This window comes from Amphibalanus amphitrite, unplaced genomic scaffold (genome assembly GCF_019059575.1).
Source record: "Amphibalanus amphitrite isolate SeventyFive unplaced genomic scaffold, NRLGWU_Aamphi_draft 000185F_arrow, whole genome shotgun sequence".
NCBI lineage: Eukaryota > Metazoa > Arthropoda > Thecostraca > Balanomorpha > Balanidae > Amphibalanus > Amphibalanus amphitrite.
In genome coordinates, this window is record NW_024881680.1 from 352929 (window position 1) to 372089 (window position 19161).

General features: G+C 46.8%; 1 protein-coding gene across 4 annotated transcripts in view; it reads right to left on the bottom strand.

Moving 5' to 3' along the window:
- LOC122384287 (metal cation symporter ZIP14-like) overlaps positions 1–19161 on the bottom strand; it is a 31099-nt gene that overhangs the window by 3234 nt on the left and 8704 nt on the right. For 2 of the 4 annotated variants that reach the window (XM_043371562.1, XM_043371559.1), the window contains exons 2-6: positions 5096–5698; positions 4604–4729; positions 4147–4350; positions 2950–3169; positions 1459–1646 (exon numbers count right to left, since the gene is read on the bottom strand). In XM_043371562.1, the coding sequence (XP_043227497.1) occupies positions 1459–1646; positions 2950–3169; positions 4147–4350; positions 4604–4729; positions 5096–5683 (1326 nt within the window). In that variant the 5' untranslated portion in view covers positions 5684–5698. Of the gene's footprint in view, positions 1–1458; positions 1647–2949; positions 3170–4146; positions 4351–4603; positions 4730–5095; positions 5699–8613; positions 8666–17917; positions 18106–19161 lie in introns of those variants that run through there. The other 2 variants (XM_043371563.1, XM_043371561.1) reach the window with 2 other exon arrangements.

The window sequence follows — 19161 nt, forward strand, 5'->3', positions numbered from 1 at the left end:
GCTCTTAACGGGCCACTTTTGCGTCTAGTCTGTTGATGTTTCGTTCGGATTGCATTGACCTAAGTTTGGTCTAATAAAGTGAAGCCTTTGAGCATACCTATACATTGTATTAACCCCATTTAATGTTGTTGTTATGTTCAAAACCAGTAGCAAGCACTCTCCCTGAAACGTGAAATAGTGATACAAATTACCCCACCATGTGATACAACTCACCCAAGCCATGGGGCAAGTTGTATCAAAAACATTGTTCTATTCGGGAGACCGTAGAAGAAAAACTGGTAGAGGTAGCGGAAAAGTTATTTTGCACAAAAAAGCAGAAGAATCAAGGAAGGGGATAGTATGGAAATAATGAGTTTATCACGGATAGTTACGAGGTTATGGGTCTCGGAGTAAAAACTGATACAACCCACCCCACTCTCCCCTACGGGAATGAGTTATCAGCTGTCTAATCGTAGACAACACAATGTCGAGCCTTAAACTGTAAGCCTGTATTGGTATTGTTTCTTAAATTTGGCTGTCGAACATTAATTTGTGGTTTGAAATATGATTTTATGTAAAATAATTGATATGAAACAGCCGTCTCTTAAGTTATGACCCCATTACACCACACGCAAGTGGCAGAAATGACAATGATCAGCTGACGCATTTTTCTTGGCCGAAGTCAGAGCGCGCGGCCCGACGCACCACGCGTATTTGGAAATTCCGACCTCGACGAGCATCAGAAGCCACCTAACAGGCGTGTTCGAAACCGCAGGAGATGATGATGAACGGGTTTATCGAAACTTGATTGGATGAGCCTATCGGTAATAGCGATTTTAGTGTGTGCATTTATTGTTCATAGTGGTGTGGAATGTGGTTGGGGTACGACCGACAACCCGTCGGGGCGAATTTCGCACTGGGGTACTCAAAATTTGAAGAATTTAAGACGTTTCCATGAGTTTTGAAGGTATGGATAAGTTCTAAAAATCCGGTTCTCCTTATCCGGGTCATTAACTCCATATGGTCCAAGAAAGCTGGCACACTACCTTTAATTACCGTATGACTTCCATTCAATGCCCCCGGGAGACCACCAAAATAGCACCCGGCCGAAATCCAATCACTCACGCCAGTCGCGACACAGAAGCCACAAATAAACCCATCACAGTGCCACATTTAACGAGTTTTAACTTCCCAGATACTACGATATCGGCTCACAGCCACTAATTCTACTCTTCCCATCAGTTATATTATGAAATAACTTTAGAGATGTACCTGATGGGCTTCCGCTGCTCTCAATCTAACTCGCATACAAACCATAACCTTACATTCAGGCACTACCCGTTCCATTCGCCATACCATGACGTCCTGGCTAAAATAAGATGGCCTCTCCCCATTTCCTACACCATTCAAATCTACCAGTAGATATGTAACCCCTCTTTCTCCTTCCATCCTTACCCCGTCGAGCCGAGCTGCACTCACCATATCCACCAGCGCTATGTAGAGGAACATGCCGGCTGCCAGGGCGAACACGAAGCTGGTCGACTCTGTGAAGTCGCCGATCAGTACCCCGAGCACCAGGCCAAGGTAGCAGGTGCACGCCGAGAGGAAGTTGTACACCACCGCCTGACGTACCGTCATGCCGGCGTCCAGAAGCACGGCGAAGTCACCTGCGGAGAGAGGACAGAGGTCAGTGAGAGAGGGAGAGTGGACACTATTGCGAGACAGAGAGGATGAGAACCTGGTGGGAGAGAGCTGTAAGAAGGCGTAGGTAATGGTGAGAAGTTGCCAGAACTATGACGTCATTCACTATGGTTTATTTTGGAGATGTGTTGACGTTGCGTAAGTAGAGACGAAAGACTATCGGCTGGAGATACAGTAAATGAGCATGACGCCCGCGTAAACACGCGACGCACGGAGTCTGTAGAGTGGGAGGTGGAAAATTAAGACGTGTTCATTTGTATATCCAATATTGAGAAACGTGTAGGATCACGACCGCTGACGTCACCTGTTTGACAAACACGGCAATACGCAAAAACTGAATGCCACGTGAGAGATACGTGGGATAGCCTGATACTACCCCGTTGCTGGAGAAAGTGTCTATTCTAAATCGGGACAATATCCTTCCTAGCATGGTCAAGCGGCGTCTCTCAGCTTACACAGCTCAGACCATTGGTTATTAGTAATACGCCACACGGGCAAGTAGCATATGGTAGCTGCACAGTGCACAACCAGCTCCGACCAGCAGCGCAGAATAACAAACAAAGGACACTGACAATAGGTTCAGCGGTGACGTGTCTGTTTATGGCGGTGCACTAATGATAAAATATATTACCAACAGTCTACCACGGCCCACGCCCCTCCTCAGCTCCCTTATAACAACAACCTACACCCGCAAGATACGGTAACCAGGCAGCAGCAAGTGTTTATATAAGTGAATCATATCGGTTCTGCACGGATGCGTGCGGCTTAGGTTAGACATATTCCAGATCTTCCGTGAATCAGCTGGCGGAGAAAACCTGACAGTGACATACTCCAGGGTCGCCTGAGTGATATGACCGCCTTCACACCGTCAGACTTAGGCGTTAAACTTAGGCGTCAGACTTAGGCGTCAGTCTTAGGCAGCAGGGTTGCCGGCTGTGGCAGCCTGTTGCCGCCAACGTTAAAATTTGAGTTGTGATACCCATCGCGTGATATAAAACAAAATGTGTAGGACTATTGTTCGAGATTGTCGACATGATACAATGGAAAGAGAAACAGCTCTGGATAAGGAAAGCCTCACATGAACCATAACTGGAAATGAATCGATACTTTTTATCAGCACTCACGACAACCCTGTGCTAAGAATATCACACTACAAACATAACCGCCTCTAGCACTCAAGCTACGCACATCCAACCCAACATTGCCACCCTGTCCAAGTCCCTGCGATCCACCTTCCTCCTCGGCCTCCACCGCTGTGCCCCTACCCACCGAGCTCGTGCGGCAGCTCCTCGCAGAGGACGGCCAGGCTGATGCTGATGCCGGTCAGGATGTTCTCGCTGAAGGCGGCGCCGATGCTCAGGCCGTCGAGGAAGTTGTGGAAGCCGTCGCCGAAGATGATCATCCAGGCGACGATGGCGATCTCGCTGGCGACCCCTGAGCCGCGGCGCAGCGCCAGCTCGTGGTCGTGGTGGTGGTGGCTGTGGGGTTTCTGGGGGAGAGCGAGAGAGATGTTTGTATACGGGTATGCAGGGTATCACTCACCCGAAAGTGTGTGATTGCACTCGGATAAACGACACTGTGAAGTTAGGGGAGGGAGCTGGCCATTCTGGTAACATGCAAATGAATTATAGAAAGCTGCAGAAAATAACGACGGTATAACTGTATGTCGATACCCGACCAATCATCGTTTGAGAAAACGGAACAAAATCAAATATGACTAACAGTAAATTTTGCCGTGATATTACGACAGCACAATCATTTAATACTTAATTAGCTATCTAGGAAAAGTTCCAGAGGTCGATGATTTATTTCGACTAAACCCACTGAAGCAAAGCGGATAGATGAGTTATCATTTGCATACACCTCCCACTATAAACCGTATGACGGAACTACTCAAAACCATACGCGGTCCCACCCGCTGCAAACCGCGTCATTTCAGGGACCGTCCATCCCGTTACATCCACCCGGGGGTGCGGTCGGTCCCGCTCCCAGCCAGGCACTGCAAGGACGCGATAAGGCACCCGTGAGAGCCGGGCCATATGGCTCACTGCAGCGACGGAGGGGCTGATTGGGCTGTGCCGGCAGCTGCGGGAATGTGATGGTAGTGGGCCAGCGAGAGGCACCGGTGGAATGGTGGCTTATAGTTACCTGGCGGTATTAGACGGAATGAGCACCAAAAAGTTCCATTCGATGATTGTTTTGTCGTTAGTTATCGCTACCATTACTACTGGTGTTTCCACCCAGGTGTTTAGTGATCCGTGGACAGCTATTGTAGCTTTGGAAAGTCAGCAAACATAATGGAGCTTGGCCGCCTTACCAGACGATGCTGTTGAAACAGTCAGCCAAGTGTCCACAGCCTGTGGTATTACATTAACATCCACCCCAATCCCTCCCTTACACCTCCTGCCCCCCCCCCCCTTTCAAAGTCGTCCTCATTCAAGCCACCGATCGCCGCGCATCACTTACCTCCTCAACCTGTCCGAACATGGCCCTCACGGGCTCCAGGTGCGTGGCTTTGACGTCCCGGGAGCTGGGCAGCACCACACCGCCACAGCCGGTGGACGGGTCGCCCACAGTGCTGCTGGAAGGACTGCTGCACGGCCCGCGCGTCCCGGGCGACTCCAGTACTGAGTCCAGGCGAGGTTCGTCCCCATCAGCAGACGACCGGCGCTGGACGGGAGAGAGGGGTCAGTGGGGAGAAAGAAGGAGAAGCTGGATCGGCGCTGAGTGGGTAGCTGAGATGACGTGCTCCGCATAATATCAGCTAGCGCAGGCCACATAACATAAAGATGGAACTTCAATCGAACAGCATATGTTTTGAAAAAAAAAACGATGGATATTGAATTCAATAATTTTGTAACACAAAAAGCCAGCAATTTTGTTTTACTCGATGTGACTTAGGCATCGACTCTAAGCAGTTTACCTTTTTGAAGTCGAGCGTTATCTTCATCAGCCTCTCTATCATGAAGAAGAACCAGGCTCCGGCCAGCACACAGAGTGACGTGTTCAGGTACCCGTGGCCGGCACCCTCTACCACCATTCCAAACGCCTGCAAACGGGGGAGAGAAATACAGTGGTGACTGTAGATAACCAACGAAACACTTCTGAGCGGAGTCAGGCCGATTGTCAAAGGCTATACGTGTTTGTTGGCCGACGCCGGTTGATCCTTTTCGTCTCAGCTCCCGGCTGAGGTCATACTCGGTGATCGGCTATCACGTAATGCGCCGCGGAAACAACCTGGCTGATGCAATTACACAGGGTGATACAATTTGGGAACACCACAACTACATCGAGTTTTAAAAAATAGTGTCTACCTGTGCCAAAGAGCTGCCTCCACAGTATCATGATTTTTTTCATGTGCCCTGATGTCTCGTTGACACACAGTCCACCGGAATCAGTCGGAGAGCTCACTGACCTGCGGTATGAGATGGAAGAGCGCACTGGACGACAGCGAACCGACCGCCAGTCCGATCAGGCCCGGCATCAGCCGCTCAAAGTTGACGCGCCCCAGCAGCGGCAGCAGCAGCACGGCAAAGATGGACGACAAGCTGATGACGGTGACGAACAGCACACCATATCCCCAGACCTCCGCCGGCGACGGACGGCTGCGCTTGGCGGGCGCCTCGCGCTTCGCCAGCCGCGCCAGACATCCCGGCTGCTGCGCCTGGTGTAACACCACCGGACATAGCCGCTCCAGGGTGACCGCCTCGGGTCCGAGTCCGTCCAACAGGCTCTGCGCCGGCACACAGCCGGTGGGCGGGGAGCCGCAGGACGCAGCGTCACAGGTGACAGCACGCTGGACGGCGGTCGCCAGACGCGTCACGGCCGACTCTGTCCAGGTAGAGTTGGGGGCGTACCGTGCCGTCAACAGCTCGGACAGGCCGGCGAGGTCGGACGGGAGAGGGTCGGATGAGGCAGCCAGCTGACTGGACAGAGGGAGCAATAGCAGCACCAGCAGAAGTGGTGAATGTCCCAGCAGCGGTGGCGACCGCCGAAACGTCATGGCGAGACGGACAATCTGCGGAAAGAAAGGGGCTGTTAGGTGCATACTAGTGGAGCTACTTATATGGACAGTGTGTTATACTGTGACTGATGGATTTATCAGTCGTCCTTGAACAGACATGTTTGTCCGCTATTGTTATATGAGGCCTTTCGTAGCCAACCTACACATAACTGTAAACTGTTGCCTGGCAATCAAATGCAGAAGGAAAAAGGCAATAACGCCGAGTACAATCGTGCTGCACGCCTTCACTCAGTCTCAAAAGCCACTTGAATGACAGATTGGACAAAACTGAAAAATCGTCAGCTTTACTGTTCGGAATGTAATTTTAGCTGACGCGATGTCGTTGGTATCGACCACACAGTTGAAATGTCGGTCTTCACTCGGACAGAAATAGGCAGATTGCACTCTGGCCGAGAATATCAACCCAGCTGGAGTGGGGTTTTCACGGAATTCTACCTCCGAGGCCCTGAGACTGCAATATCGGTAGGCTAGCAGTACAAGGAACTGTATTTTTATACAGTGATTTCACATACTGATCCGCAATAAAAACGACACAAATGATAAACGATCCGCTGCAGCAAGCCATAGTGCATTGGTAAACAAAAACAAAAATAAATAAATAAAAAGCAAAATAACAGTAAAGACCCGGTCAGATTCAAAGTATCCAAATCGTCGGAATGCTGACGAGGTCGCACGTGCCTGTCCTCCATACGTGCCGCAATGGCCGTCAAATATGAAGCACACCATAGCACGGACCACCAGGTCATGCACGCTGGACAATACCGAGCCAGCCGAGCCGACACGGTTCGGCGGCGGACGGTCGACGTGGGGTTATTCGAGCACAGATCCGGTCCCAGTCTGCCCCAGCCGTGCACCGGGCCAGTCATGAAGGCACGAGGAAAGTCGGGACCCGCTACCGACGGGAGGGCGCGGCCCGACACTGTACGATATCGTGCAAGTTAGTTGTGAGTTTTGGAGAGGGAAGGAAGAAAAGGGAGAGAAGAAGATGGAGAGAAAGAGATGGAAAGGGGAGAGAAAGACGAGAGTGCTTCACATTGCGAACAATTTTAAGTTTTAACTGTATACTATTACACAGTTAGAGACTATTCAAAAAGTTAACACGCGCAGTGGAAGGGGGGGGGCGGATTTCGCCCACCCCTCCTGTTTTTCGCCAATAACTCGCGCCGCAAGCATAGTATCAATGTGAAATTTCGGCTACCTGTCCAGAATTGAATTGCGGATCTTCTCGTGCAAGAAGTAAGAAAATCGGTTCACAACTTTTCTAGTAATAGCGGTGTAAAGTCAAACATCCTGCCGCCGCCGCGGCGCGGCGGCGCGGCGGCCGGCGCTAGCCGTTACGCGCCGCCTGAATTGTAGAGTGTAGACTGCCGGGGCGGGACGGTTCCGTCTTTACATCGCGCTCCTTACCGCTGATGATATTAGATTCGCGTCAAATTCGGTGAGAAGACTGAGAAATGTACAGGCAATCATATGGTCAAAATTTTTTGAAAATCGGCCGGTAACAACTTGAGTTATGAGTGTGTAAACCAGGGTTGTGCTCGACTCAAAAAAATTTGCCGACTCGACTCATCATTCAACTTCAGAAAGCCCTGACTCAACTCTGACTCAAACAAGGAGCTGATTTTTCCCTTGACTCGACTCATGACTCAAGCGGCTCAATGAAAATGTTAGTTGACTCAAACTTGACTCAATTTTTTTTGTTGAGTCAAGTGTGTTGACTCAAAATTGACTCAGATAAAAAAGTTGTTGAGCGGGGGGCGGGGGTGAAAAAAAAATCCGGCAGCAGGGCCAGGCCTAAGTTGTTAAGCGGGGGGAGATTGAAAAGCTTATATATTGTTTCTAGAAAGATGAGTCAGCTGACTCATGTTCCTAAATGTTTTTGACTCAACTCAATGTCAAAAGTTATTTTACTGACTCAACTCTGACTCAACTCAACACCTTAATATTTTTGTCTGACTCAACTCTGACTCAACTCAACAGCTCAACATTTTATCCGACTCGACTCAAACCTGACTCATCTGAGTCAGAGTTGAGTCAAATCTCTGACTCGACTCATGAGTCAAGCACAACCCTGGACTGTAAACACAAAATTGTGATTGCCGCGTTTCCCGCGTCGGCCGATGCCGCTTCAGCCGGCGACATCTCACCCTTAGCAGGCTTCTAACTGCCATATTTATTGTTGGATTATCTAGAAATTCACCATACATACTCACAAATGTTTGTTCTTTCGTATAGTGAAAGTTTTAAAAAAATCGGCCGGTAACTTTTTGAGTTATCGGCGTGTAAACGCAAAAAAGTCGCTAATATGGCAGATTTGACCACATTTGACCTCATTTGACCTTGAAGATATTGACCTAGTGTCATGAAATTCACACACAACAGAGTTCCCCATGGCCCCCACCTACCCTCCAAATTTCGTCTTTCTAGCTCCAGTGGGAGCTGAGATCTTAGGGGGGGGCGACATCCGCCCCCCCCCCCCTTCCACTGGGCGTAGTACTCGCAACTAGTGGTGTCAATCGGTTACCAAAATTTCGGTATACCGATACCGAACCAATACCGATTCGGTATTCGGTATTATATACCAAAAGCATTTGGTATTTTGTCGGTATCATGAAAATCAACTACTGTCATAAAATATTTGAAAGCATTTTTGATAAACCTTCTGAACTTAAATTTGATTTTCCTAAATGACACTGGATGAAGAAAAATGGCAATCATGACACATTTCTCCCAAATGCATGATGTCCTAACAAATGGGCAATCACATCAACTGTAATATCAAATACATTCAGTCTACCAATGTTAAATGGCAACTTATCAGTGTTAGTAAATTCCAATACCATGAGGATAATTATCCTACAAAGAAAGCCAATGTGCAAGACATAAACATGAATTAATGTTTAACTCACTGTATGCTGGAAAACATACTTAAACTACCTTTCTCAAAATTTCCAAAGCATTTATTAGCAACAAATTTGACTTTGTTTTGAGGAGTCTGTGATTGATCTTGACCTTGTCTTCCTCTCCATTTTACTGCAATGCAATTACATTATCCAAAACCCTGTTTAATACAGCACTAGCTTCACCATTATCATCAAATATTTGAGGCAGCATTTGTCACTTCATCGTCACCCGCATCACCCCACAAATCTTCAACTTCGCTGAACTTCAAAAAGCCTTGTAGTGAGCGATGCTGTCATGATCCTGTGGATAATTTATTTTCTTCAATTAGTGTTCTCTTTCCTGCTCTCTCAACAGATACAGATCGCTAGCAATTTTATCATAAGCACTTATAAAATATGATTGGCTTTTGGCTTGACTCGCACACAGCAGTTTCCAAACTGAACACATCTAAAAACATTTCAATGTCGCAGCTGCGCCAGGTTGAGGAACCGATATAGCTCAATAATTAATTGAAAATAATTGAACAACTATGTTTTTCTGGTGCTTCATGTTTCAGCAAAAGCGGCCTACAACTTTCTTGAATTAATTTTAAGATGTCAAAATTTAAACAAGGAATTTTGATTTAAGTGGACTTATGCAAAAACGAAAAGAAAAACTTTATTTTATAAAGTTTAATGCAAATGGCCGCCGCCTGTAAGGCCGCCATTATGGAAGAGATGACACGTGACGTCTGTCAATGCTTCCGTAAAATTATGGACATTTTACTTAGATTTCATCGCGATATCATTACAGTGGTGTCTGCTATCTATCAGTGTGCCTCGTAAGTAATTATTTATCAAGTTTTGTTGTGTTACACATTTGTTTATGAAGAAAAATTGGCTGCGTCAGTATCGTCACCAATCACCATGCTACTTGGGTTTAACTGTAGGTATCATGGGCTTTGTTTACATTAATGGTGTAGCCAGCCCAAAGTGTAGCCCATCATTGTCAATTGGGTCACCACTTTTGGATCATGATAACACACTTAACCCTGTCTTGACCGGACTCGAAATGAATGACTTGAATTGAAAGAAGGTTTGATGGTTCAGGCATGGACAAGATTCAGGGTTCAAATTATTTTCCTAACACCTCATGCAGTTGACTTGAATCCACATTCCAGTAAAATAACTGGCCTGAATATTTGTTAATAGTTACAAAATAAGTTATAAATGTTTTTTTTGCAATGCAAATAACTAACAGATTGCCTGATTTGTTTTTGTTACCTTATTTCAAAGTATTAGGTACCTTTCAAGGGTTATCATATGTCTTGAGAAAGTTTGAAGCATTTGTTTGATTAATTCCCTGATTTCGGTATCTAGTCGGTATTTCCCCCTATTTCTGAAAATCGGTTCGGTTTTGGTATACTCTCAGTGGTTTTGGTCGGTATCGGTTTGGTATTGGTTTCCAAAATTTCTGAAATTGACATCACTACTCGCAACCCTTCCACTGCGCGTGTTAAACATGCAGCTGTGTGCGACAATGTCTATATACAACCGTCTCGCCAGTCGTCACTCGTCACCCGCCTGCCCGAGACTCCACGAACCATGGCGAGAGAAAGCAAACAGTTCCGACTTACAGCTGAACCCTGAATCCGATGATCTTAGCACTGCGTTACAAAAAGGCACAGCCACGAAAGTCCAAACAGGGCACTGTGTCGTGGGCAAGCGAAAGCAGTGGTGATATTCAATCTAAACAGTCTTTGACCAAGATCTTCTGATGCAAAAAATGATGTTGCACGGCTTAGAAATTGCCTGGTTCGCCGCGTGTCTACATGGACACACTCAGAGCAAATCTTGAAAGATGCATCTGGACGTAAGTGCTGTCTCGGCCTCTTTATAATACCATGGCTATCTTCCAGGGCTCTGCGTTAGGGCCGCTTCTTTTCACCATTTTCTCTAATAGCTCGTCGCTATACGCGGGCGACGCAGAAGTGTTTCAGTATGCCGATGACACTCAATTATTGGTTAGCGGTCCAGCTCGGGATCTCGAAGTTCTCATGTCGCGCATGGAGGATTCGTTCGCGTCACTCGCGTCACTCAACGACTGGTTTTGCGCTAACGCCCTTAAAGTGAACGCAAGTAAAACACAGCTTATTGTATTTGGCAGTCGTCAAAATCTACGTAAATTACCAGATTTTTAGAGTACCATTCCGTGATGCAGCGTTGCAGCCGTGCGCACAGGTGAAGAACCTTGGCGTCACTTTCGACTGCACTCTGTCATGAGACGCACACGTCTCCGAAATCTGCCGCCGGTGTGCCGGACTGTTGATTGGTCTCTCACACGCGCGCCACTGTCTCCCAGATGGCATCATGTTGTCCCCGCGCGGTATGTCCGATTTCCAAACCCTTGTCATCGCACACAAGGTCATACAGCGCCGAGAACCCAAGGAACTAGCAGCCTTGTTCGTTGCTAACAGCCGGCTATCCGCGAGAGACAATCCAGGCAAGATCCAGACAAGACACCTCTTCCATCTCCCGCGTTCGCGGGTGGAAACGGGCAAGCGGCGGTTCGGCTATCATTTGTCAATTGTCCATCGACTTTCAACATATGATAAAAAGGCTCCACTAGCGTCCGGTAAAATGTAAATGTATGTGGAGCGGACTTATTTTCATGCAATGAGAAAGCCAGTAGGTATCACTGGGATTACAAGATCGGTTCGCTGGGGGAACATCTGATTGCCCACAATACCGACGAATCGGATGACACCACCTTCGTCTCGGGTCGCTATCGGAAGTCAATTTCCGGGCTGGCAGTCGATCCGCTGGGACCAGGGGCAGGGACCGTCTCTGGCGGGATGTTTAGCGCCTATCGGTACTTTGATCCCACATCGCCGTCCGCCGAGCAATGTGGTTGGCATTGTATTGTATTGTATTGTATTGTATTACCTTCATGGACAATCCACGCGGGGCGTGGCGATTACAGTCCAGAGTCTGAGTCGGGCACAAACAAAAACATGCGGGGACAAGAAACACAGGCATACAGATTCAATCGCTTGACATTCGCTCTCTCTATATACAAACGGACGATTCAGACAGCACACCGCACACGGATGTCGCACCTCCTTCCCCTGACACGGGTCATCGTCGGGCGGTCGCCATCGCCGGACAGACTGCAGCCTTGGCCGCACGGGCGAATGGGGCGGGGCGCTGTTCGATGACACCGGGAGGCAGACTGTTTAGTAGCGCCGCGGCCCGGTAGCCGAATCGTCGCTTGCCAGTCTCGAGCCGCGAGCGTGGAAGGTGGAAAAGGTGGTCCTGCCGGGTGGACCTCTCTCGCGCGTCACTGTTATTCGTGAAGATGGCAGCTAGTGCTTCGGGCTCGCCGTTGCTTATTATTTTCTGCGCAGTTACCATGGTTTTAACATCGGCCATAGCTTTCGGAGGCATCCATCCGAGTGAATCGCGGAGGCCAGAGACGTGATCGAATTTCCGGCGGCCGAATATGACCCGTGCTGCAAAGTTTAGAATTTTTTGAAGTCGGTCGAAGTTTTTCTGGGAGCCATTTCCATATACAGTGAGGCAGTACTGGACGCGCGAGATGACGAGTGCAGTCACGATCGTTTTGAGGATACCGTCTGGGAGGCAGTGTCGTGCGTGGGAGAGGCCGATCAGTACGCCCATGCAGCGACGGCTCAGCTCGGCCACGTGTGCTTCCCAGGTGAGTGCGCCGTCGAATACAACACCCAGGTTTCCCACCTGCGCGCACGGCAGGAGCTCAGCGTCACGGAAAGAGATTTTGAAGCGAGGCAGGTTACGTAGGTTTTGTCGGCTACCGAATACCATCAGTTGAGTTTTAGAAGCGTTGACTTTCAGGGCGTGTGCGCAGAACCATGCGTTAAGTGACTCTAGCGATGTCTCCATGCGCGAGATGAGACTCCTGATGTCGTTGCGTGGGCCGCTCACCAATATCTGGGTGTCGTCTGCGTACTGATAAGCGGTGGCGTCTCCGGCAAATAGTGAGAGGTCGTTGGAGAATATAGTGAAGAGGAGGGGACCCAAAGCCGAACCCTGGAAAACTCCTACGGTGTTTGGGAGCGGTCGAGAGGTTATCTTACGGCCGGTTTTGTCTTTCAGGGATACACTCTGCGTGTGTCCCTGAAGATAAGCCGAAAACCAGGAGGTCTCAATACCGTAGATTTGGAGCTTTTTGACAAGGAGTTCATGGTCAATGACGTCAAAACATTTGCTAAGGTCTATGAGGCATAGCATTGAGATCTCACCCCTATCGGTGGCGGCAAGGATGCTATCTGTGACTGACAGCAGTGCAGTCTCAGTGGAGTGTCGGGGGCGGAATCCGTGTTGGGTAGACGAAAGAAGGTGGTTATGGGTGAGATAGTGATAGAGCTGCTGATGGATTACACGCTCGATGATTTTCATGATTACGGGAACTAGGGAGATCGGTCTGAAATTGCTGGGGTCAGATGGGTTGCCCGACTTGAAGATCGGTTGAACGATAGAGTGTTTCCAGGGGTCAGGAATGTCGGAACGGGTGATTGAGACGTTAATGATGTGTAAAATGATGTCGCCAATAGTTTGGAAGCATACTTTTAACATGCGGATGCATATACCGTCAGTGCCACGCGCGGCAGAGTTTCGCATGCTGAACACTGTGAGTCCGAGTTCCCCGAGAGTGATGGCCCTCGGCCTAAAGCTGCATGCGCCGACACGGGGTAGACGTACATTTAGATCAGTATCGTTGTTTTGGGTACTCAGTTCGGTGGCAATGCGGGGCCCGACAGAGACGAAGAAGGAGTTCAGATCGTCGGGAGATAGATCGGGCTGAATATTTGGACCATCTTTCTTTCCAGCGATCACTGATTTGATGCTTTGCCAGACTTTGTTTACCCCACGCTCGCTGATCTCGTTTTGGAGGACGTGACGGCGGTCTCGGCGTAAGGCGGCACGGACGGAGCGGTTAAGAGCCTTATACTCGGGAGACTCGCGGCCTAGCCGACGTAACGCGGAGCGACGCCTGGACATAATGTCGCGGGTGGCGGCAGATACAGGGGGCGCTGTAGGATTTCTTATCAGCACATTTTTGAGGGGGGCATGGTCGTCGAAGACAGGTAGAAAGTTGTCTAAAAAGACCTGCCACTTGTCAGCAACAGACGTCGAGTTATAAACTTCCTGCCAATCGACACTCAGCAGCTCTTGGTTGATAGAGTGAACGTCCACTTGGTTAAGTGATCTAGATTGGATGACAGTTGGTTTTAGGCGCTGCTTAGGCACGTCGACGGTCACGTGGATGAGTTTGTGTGGGCTGAAATGGCAATGGACTACGCTATAAGAACGCACAAATTTTCGGTTTTGTACAATACACACGTCCAAGAGAGAACCGGTAGTGAATGTTGATGTTGTCACGAGTTGATCCAGGGAGTAGTCAGAGAGGAACTCGCTGATGTGTTGACGGGCGGGAGAGCTAGCGCTCTTTAACAAGTCACAATTCAGATCGCCGCATATAACAAACGGGACGTTGGGGTGGTCGATAAGGACACGCTGAAGCTGGGTTTCCAAGTCTGTAAAATCCGCACGCAGTGCGGTCGCGGAATAACGCGGCGGTCGGTACACCGAGCAGACAATCAGATTGCGATTTTTTGGTAATTTCAACAATGCCCACTGCGATTCCAGAAGACTGTCCGGGCACTGCGAGCTTGGTGGCTTCAGTGCTACAGGCGTAAGGTCCGCTTTGGTGATGATGGCGACGCCACCAAAGCCTCGGCCGTCAGGTCGGTCCACCCGGCTGATGGAGTAGCCAGGGATGACCAGGAGGCGATTGGGTGTGCTCGGTCGTAGCCAAGTTTCGGACAGAAGCATGACGTCGAGATCTTGGCGGTTGTCGAGATCTTGGCATTAGAATTCAGAGGCGTAGTTTTTCAAGAGCTGCATATCCAACTTGCATCTATAGCAAAGCAAGAGCCCTCTGAAGTCTGACTCCAACTTCAAAAATCGATCAGGAAGCTGAACCTACCTCAACAACAGACATCCATTTCAAATCAAACCCCCCTTCCAATAAAATGACTTAGATGTTTGCTCAGCCCTGGTCACCCCAGGTCCTTGATAAAAATCAGAGTTCCGGCAGCAGTGACACAGCTAGCGACCAATGAATTTGGTCTCATCATGTAATATCAGTGTCAGCATCACAATCTGTAGAAAACAAGAGAAGGCTTTCCAACAGACTATGAACACTAGGAACTTCAAGCTCAGGATCCTTCACTTTTCAATAAGTGTTAAAGTAGTAGCAATCGCTAGCCCAAGGTATGTTGTTATCACTTATCTCAATATGAAATACTCAAAATAGCAGCAAACTACAAGGCTACTTCAAAAAGGTATCATTATTGAACTATTTTTGGTTGAATTGCAAAAGAAAGGGATAGCTATGTTTGCAGTGGCTGCAGAATTCCACCACAAAATACAAATACACACCAACTGCTTGACCAGGCAGACTAGCCACCACAAAATCTAGTCAAAACTGCCATAATTGATAGTTAGCTTAACATTTATAATTTTATCAATATCAATCATAGGAACCAGAGGATTATTAAAATTTGACATTAAAATGCAAAATCTTCAATCTGAATTGACCAGCTCTAGGGACCAGGCTCAAACCACTGATATCTCAGATTTTGTTGGGCATTCTTTTAAGTTTTATAGCTTTGTTGGGCAGACCAGGGAGCTACTTGTTCACTCTTTTTCAGCATTATGCTGCCAGCTTGCTGTCAATTTCAACTTTTCAAAAATCAAAAATCAAAATCATGTGAACTGTGTGCTGTGTGGTTAATCAGTGACACCATTGAAATGCCAGCAATGAGCTGCCACATATGACTTATGAGAAAATCAGCAGCATGCTGATAAAGCATGCGTTCAGACAGCCGGCATCTGGCAGCCCCTTTTTTCTCCATTGGGGGATATTCCTTAGGCTTTTCATGGATAATGGGTAAAAACTGGCACCACCAGCCACCAGGCACCATGTGCTTTGCATTTAAATTTCTTAATTGAAAAATACTTATCTTAGCTTATTAATTATTCTTGTTTATTTATTCATGCATTAACACCCTTGGAAATTTTGTACAAATAATGGTATTAGTATATAATAGGTCCGAGTGGACAATTGTGACGCTGTTGATACAAATATGTAACAGCAAAAAATTTAGGTTTTAGGTTAGGTTAGGTTAGGTTGTAGGTTTGTGGGTTTTAGGTTAGGTTAGGTTGTAGGTTTGTAGGTTTTAGGTTTTAGGTTGGTAGGTTTGTAGGTTTTAGGTTGTAGGTTGCAGGTTTGTAGGTTGTAGGTTGTAGGTTTGTAGGTCAGTTGGGCAAACTAGACTTTTGGAATCAAAATATGGAGGCATCAATAATTTGATTCTGGTGGGAGGAGCCATGACCAAATATGGGCATAGAATCAATTTTTTGATTCATTTGGGTACACTTTTGACTTCAAATGTATCGTTACGGTTGAAAAAAGGCCCATGACGGTGAGATTTTTGTTTAAAAAGGTAGAAAAATGTGGTAGGTTTGCAAAAAGTGTTACCTCAAAACTGAGAAATTGTCCCTTTGGCCTTGTGAATGGGAAAAAGACAGAGGCACTGTCCATCACGTAAAAGCTGTTTTGAGGAAATCACACTGTATGTTATTTTTGTAACATGAATCGCATACTAAACAATCAGTATTTGTGTAAAATGGCAAAATGAAATTTTCAAACCCCTAATTATCATTGTTGTAGTGCTTTTATATTTATTATATCAGTAGGCGGAACTATGGTCATGAGTACCCAAATATAGGAACGTTCCCATTTTTGGGAACGGAGTTCCCAAATATGGGAACGGGCGTTCCCATTTATGAGAACGGAAGACAATTTTTCGGCCGTTCGCCCACTAAAACTCAAAAGTGCATCACGTCTCAAAAAAGTGCACGCTGATTTAAGTATCTACTAAATCTCCATAAAGTTATCTTTAATCTGACCGTGGAACAAGGAAATTGGCCGTGGAATGATATTTTTAATGATTTTTTAAAAATGACAGAATGGTGGAAATATGGGTTATACGACATTTAACATGCAATTTTAAGGAAAATGAAGCATTTTTTACAGTTTGAGGTCAAGTATAATAATTTTCGCCTGGTTATGAAGTTTCATTCTAGCGACACCAGATGCTGACATATGCAAGCGAACACGCGAACAGTCCCGAGGTAATATTGTTGACTTTTGGTGTCGGGGCGATCGACCGCGTGGAACGTCAGTGATTTTACCGAACTACTGTTGTAAACTCAGTTTCAGTGGTTTAAAATCATTCAGCTATATTTTATCAGCCCTGAAAGACATATTTTATTTGGATGCTAGCTGTTTAGCGTTGTTTTATAAGCAGCGTCATGAGCGTGGTTTTTGTCTTCGGCGTTTCTAAGCATGATCGTTTGGGAGGAATTTCTCTGATATAGGTCGCTCTGTGTGGCTTATTTATAATTTTTATGCTGATTTCGATCATTCCTCGTGCCCATCCTACCAGGCCTTTTGCCACTTACACTCATTAAGAAAGGAAAAAACTAGATTTTCATTGGGACTAGGTGTTTTGAGGGTGTAACATATTCAGCGTTCCCATTTTTGGATACTTCTTGTGCTCGTCAACTCTCGGTGATTAGCAGACAGGTGCTTGACATGTCTCCACCCTCGGCGCGGACGGTGGATATAAGTATGGAAGACCTTGTTGAACATCGCTGAGCGTTGTGGATTACGTAATTCTGCAGAGGGGGGCGTGTCCGCTGCGAGATCGACGGAAATAAAAGCGCAGAAGACCGGGCGAAACATGCAACGGTCTTGCCGGAAAGGTCATCTGATGATTGTTGCGTTAACAATAATTTGCGGCGTTGGACGTGATGCTTGTTAATGAAAAGAGCCCCTGAAAGGCGTCGGTGAAATCGTTCCCAATTTTGGGTACGCCGTTCCCATAATAAGGAACGCTTGCAGCGCCAGTGTACGAGAGCGTTCCCAAATTTGGGCTCGCGGCCCGGGTGATGGACTGCTTTAGAAATAGGGGAACGATTTGAAACTACGATGGGCCTTACAATATCAAACTCTTTCCCAACAATATTGAGACAACTATCAGGCGGTTCACGATCGTTTTATATTTTTTGGACGTCATTTAACGGTTCTTTTTCTTGTTTTAAATAATGCCTACATGGCGTTCCCATATTTGGGTTTATCGTTCCCAAACATGGGAACGAAAATGCGTTCCCGAAAATGGGTACGCTTGACCATAGTTCCGCCTACTGATATGGTTTTTACCTGTTGCTTCAGTTTTTGTATTCTTGACGTTTAAAAATTGTGAATTGTTATCAAATGTAGTGAAGGTAAAGTACAACAATGCTATAGGTATCTGTTGTGGTACTGAGGATACCACTTAATGAGAATAATAGCAAGATAAATGCTGTATTCTTGCATGTCATTAGCCGGGTTCACAACGGCATAAACCTGGGGCCAGCTAAGCCCTCTAGAGGGCCAGCGAGGCCCGTTTCAGTAGGAAGAAATCTAGTCTAAACTTAGTTATGTTCAGTTCCTCCTATATTATTCAAAATAAAAGTGAAATGCAAACAAAATACGCATCAATATTGTGCAAACGAGTGTTGACAGATGAAATCATATTCTAAAATATCATTTTTACTTGATAAATCATAAGGAAAAAAGCGAAAACATTAGCATGTATTTCCTACTATTTGTAAAACTAACTTCAGACTAAATACACCAAATCAGGCAACTTTCCTATTAGAGATGCATAACGAGGTAACTGTTTTGCCGTCTGTAATACCTATAAGGCCAAATTTTGGCGTTCAGATGCGAACAATTCATTAATTCTACTAATAAATGAACGTCGTATAAGCCACGACAACGTCAAATCTCCCGTTATACACGGAAACTCACAATGCACCATTAACACACGGCAACCTGCATCTCTAATCTTCGTTCAGCATGCTTGGCTGTGACTTCTAGGGACTGGGGTCCGTATGGCTGTGCTGGGACCTCAAGCATGGATCGAAAACTGAGGTCCCTGGACTACTGCGGGCCTTTGGCTACTGGTGGATGAAGGAGAATGCAGAATTATCCTCTGAATATACCCCATTTCTAAGCAGTGTAACACGTGGAATGAATTGAAGAGTACCTACCACCTGATCTGAGCAGCGAAGTTTGTTGCTGCTCCCCCAACCTCAGCTAGATCTTGACCCTGGCCAGTCGGCTGGTGCTCTTTGCTGGCCCCAGTTTGGTTTGAAAGCATATGTACATGTACAAATGATTTTCATGAACCCTTTTCAGCTGAGTGACTCCAACTGCCATGTGCTCTAATTGAATATCTTAAAAAGTAAGCTGTTGGGTCCTGACCTTTCCATCTTGGTTCTCACCTTACATGTACGCATGCACCAAACATGTAGATATAATTAATCAAGTTCTATATATTTTTTCTGAAATTGCACAAGCAACAATTAACCATAGGCACTGCTAGCAAATAATACTAGTGCTAAGCAACATGCAACACT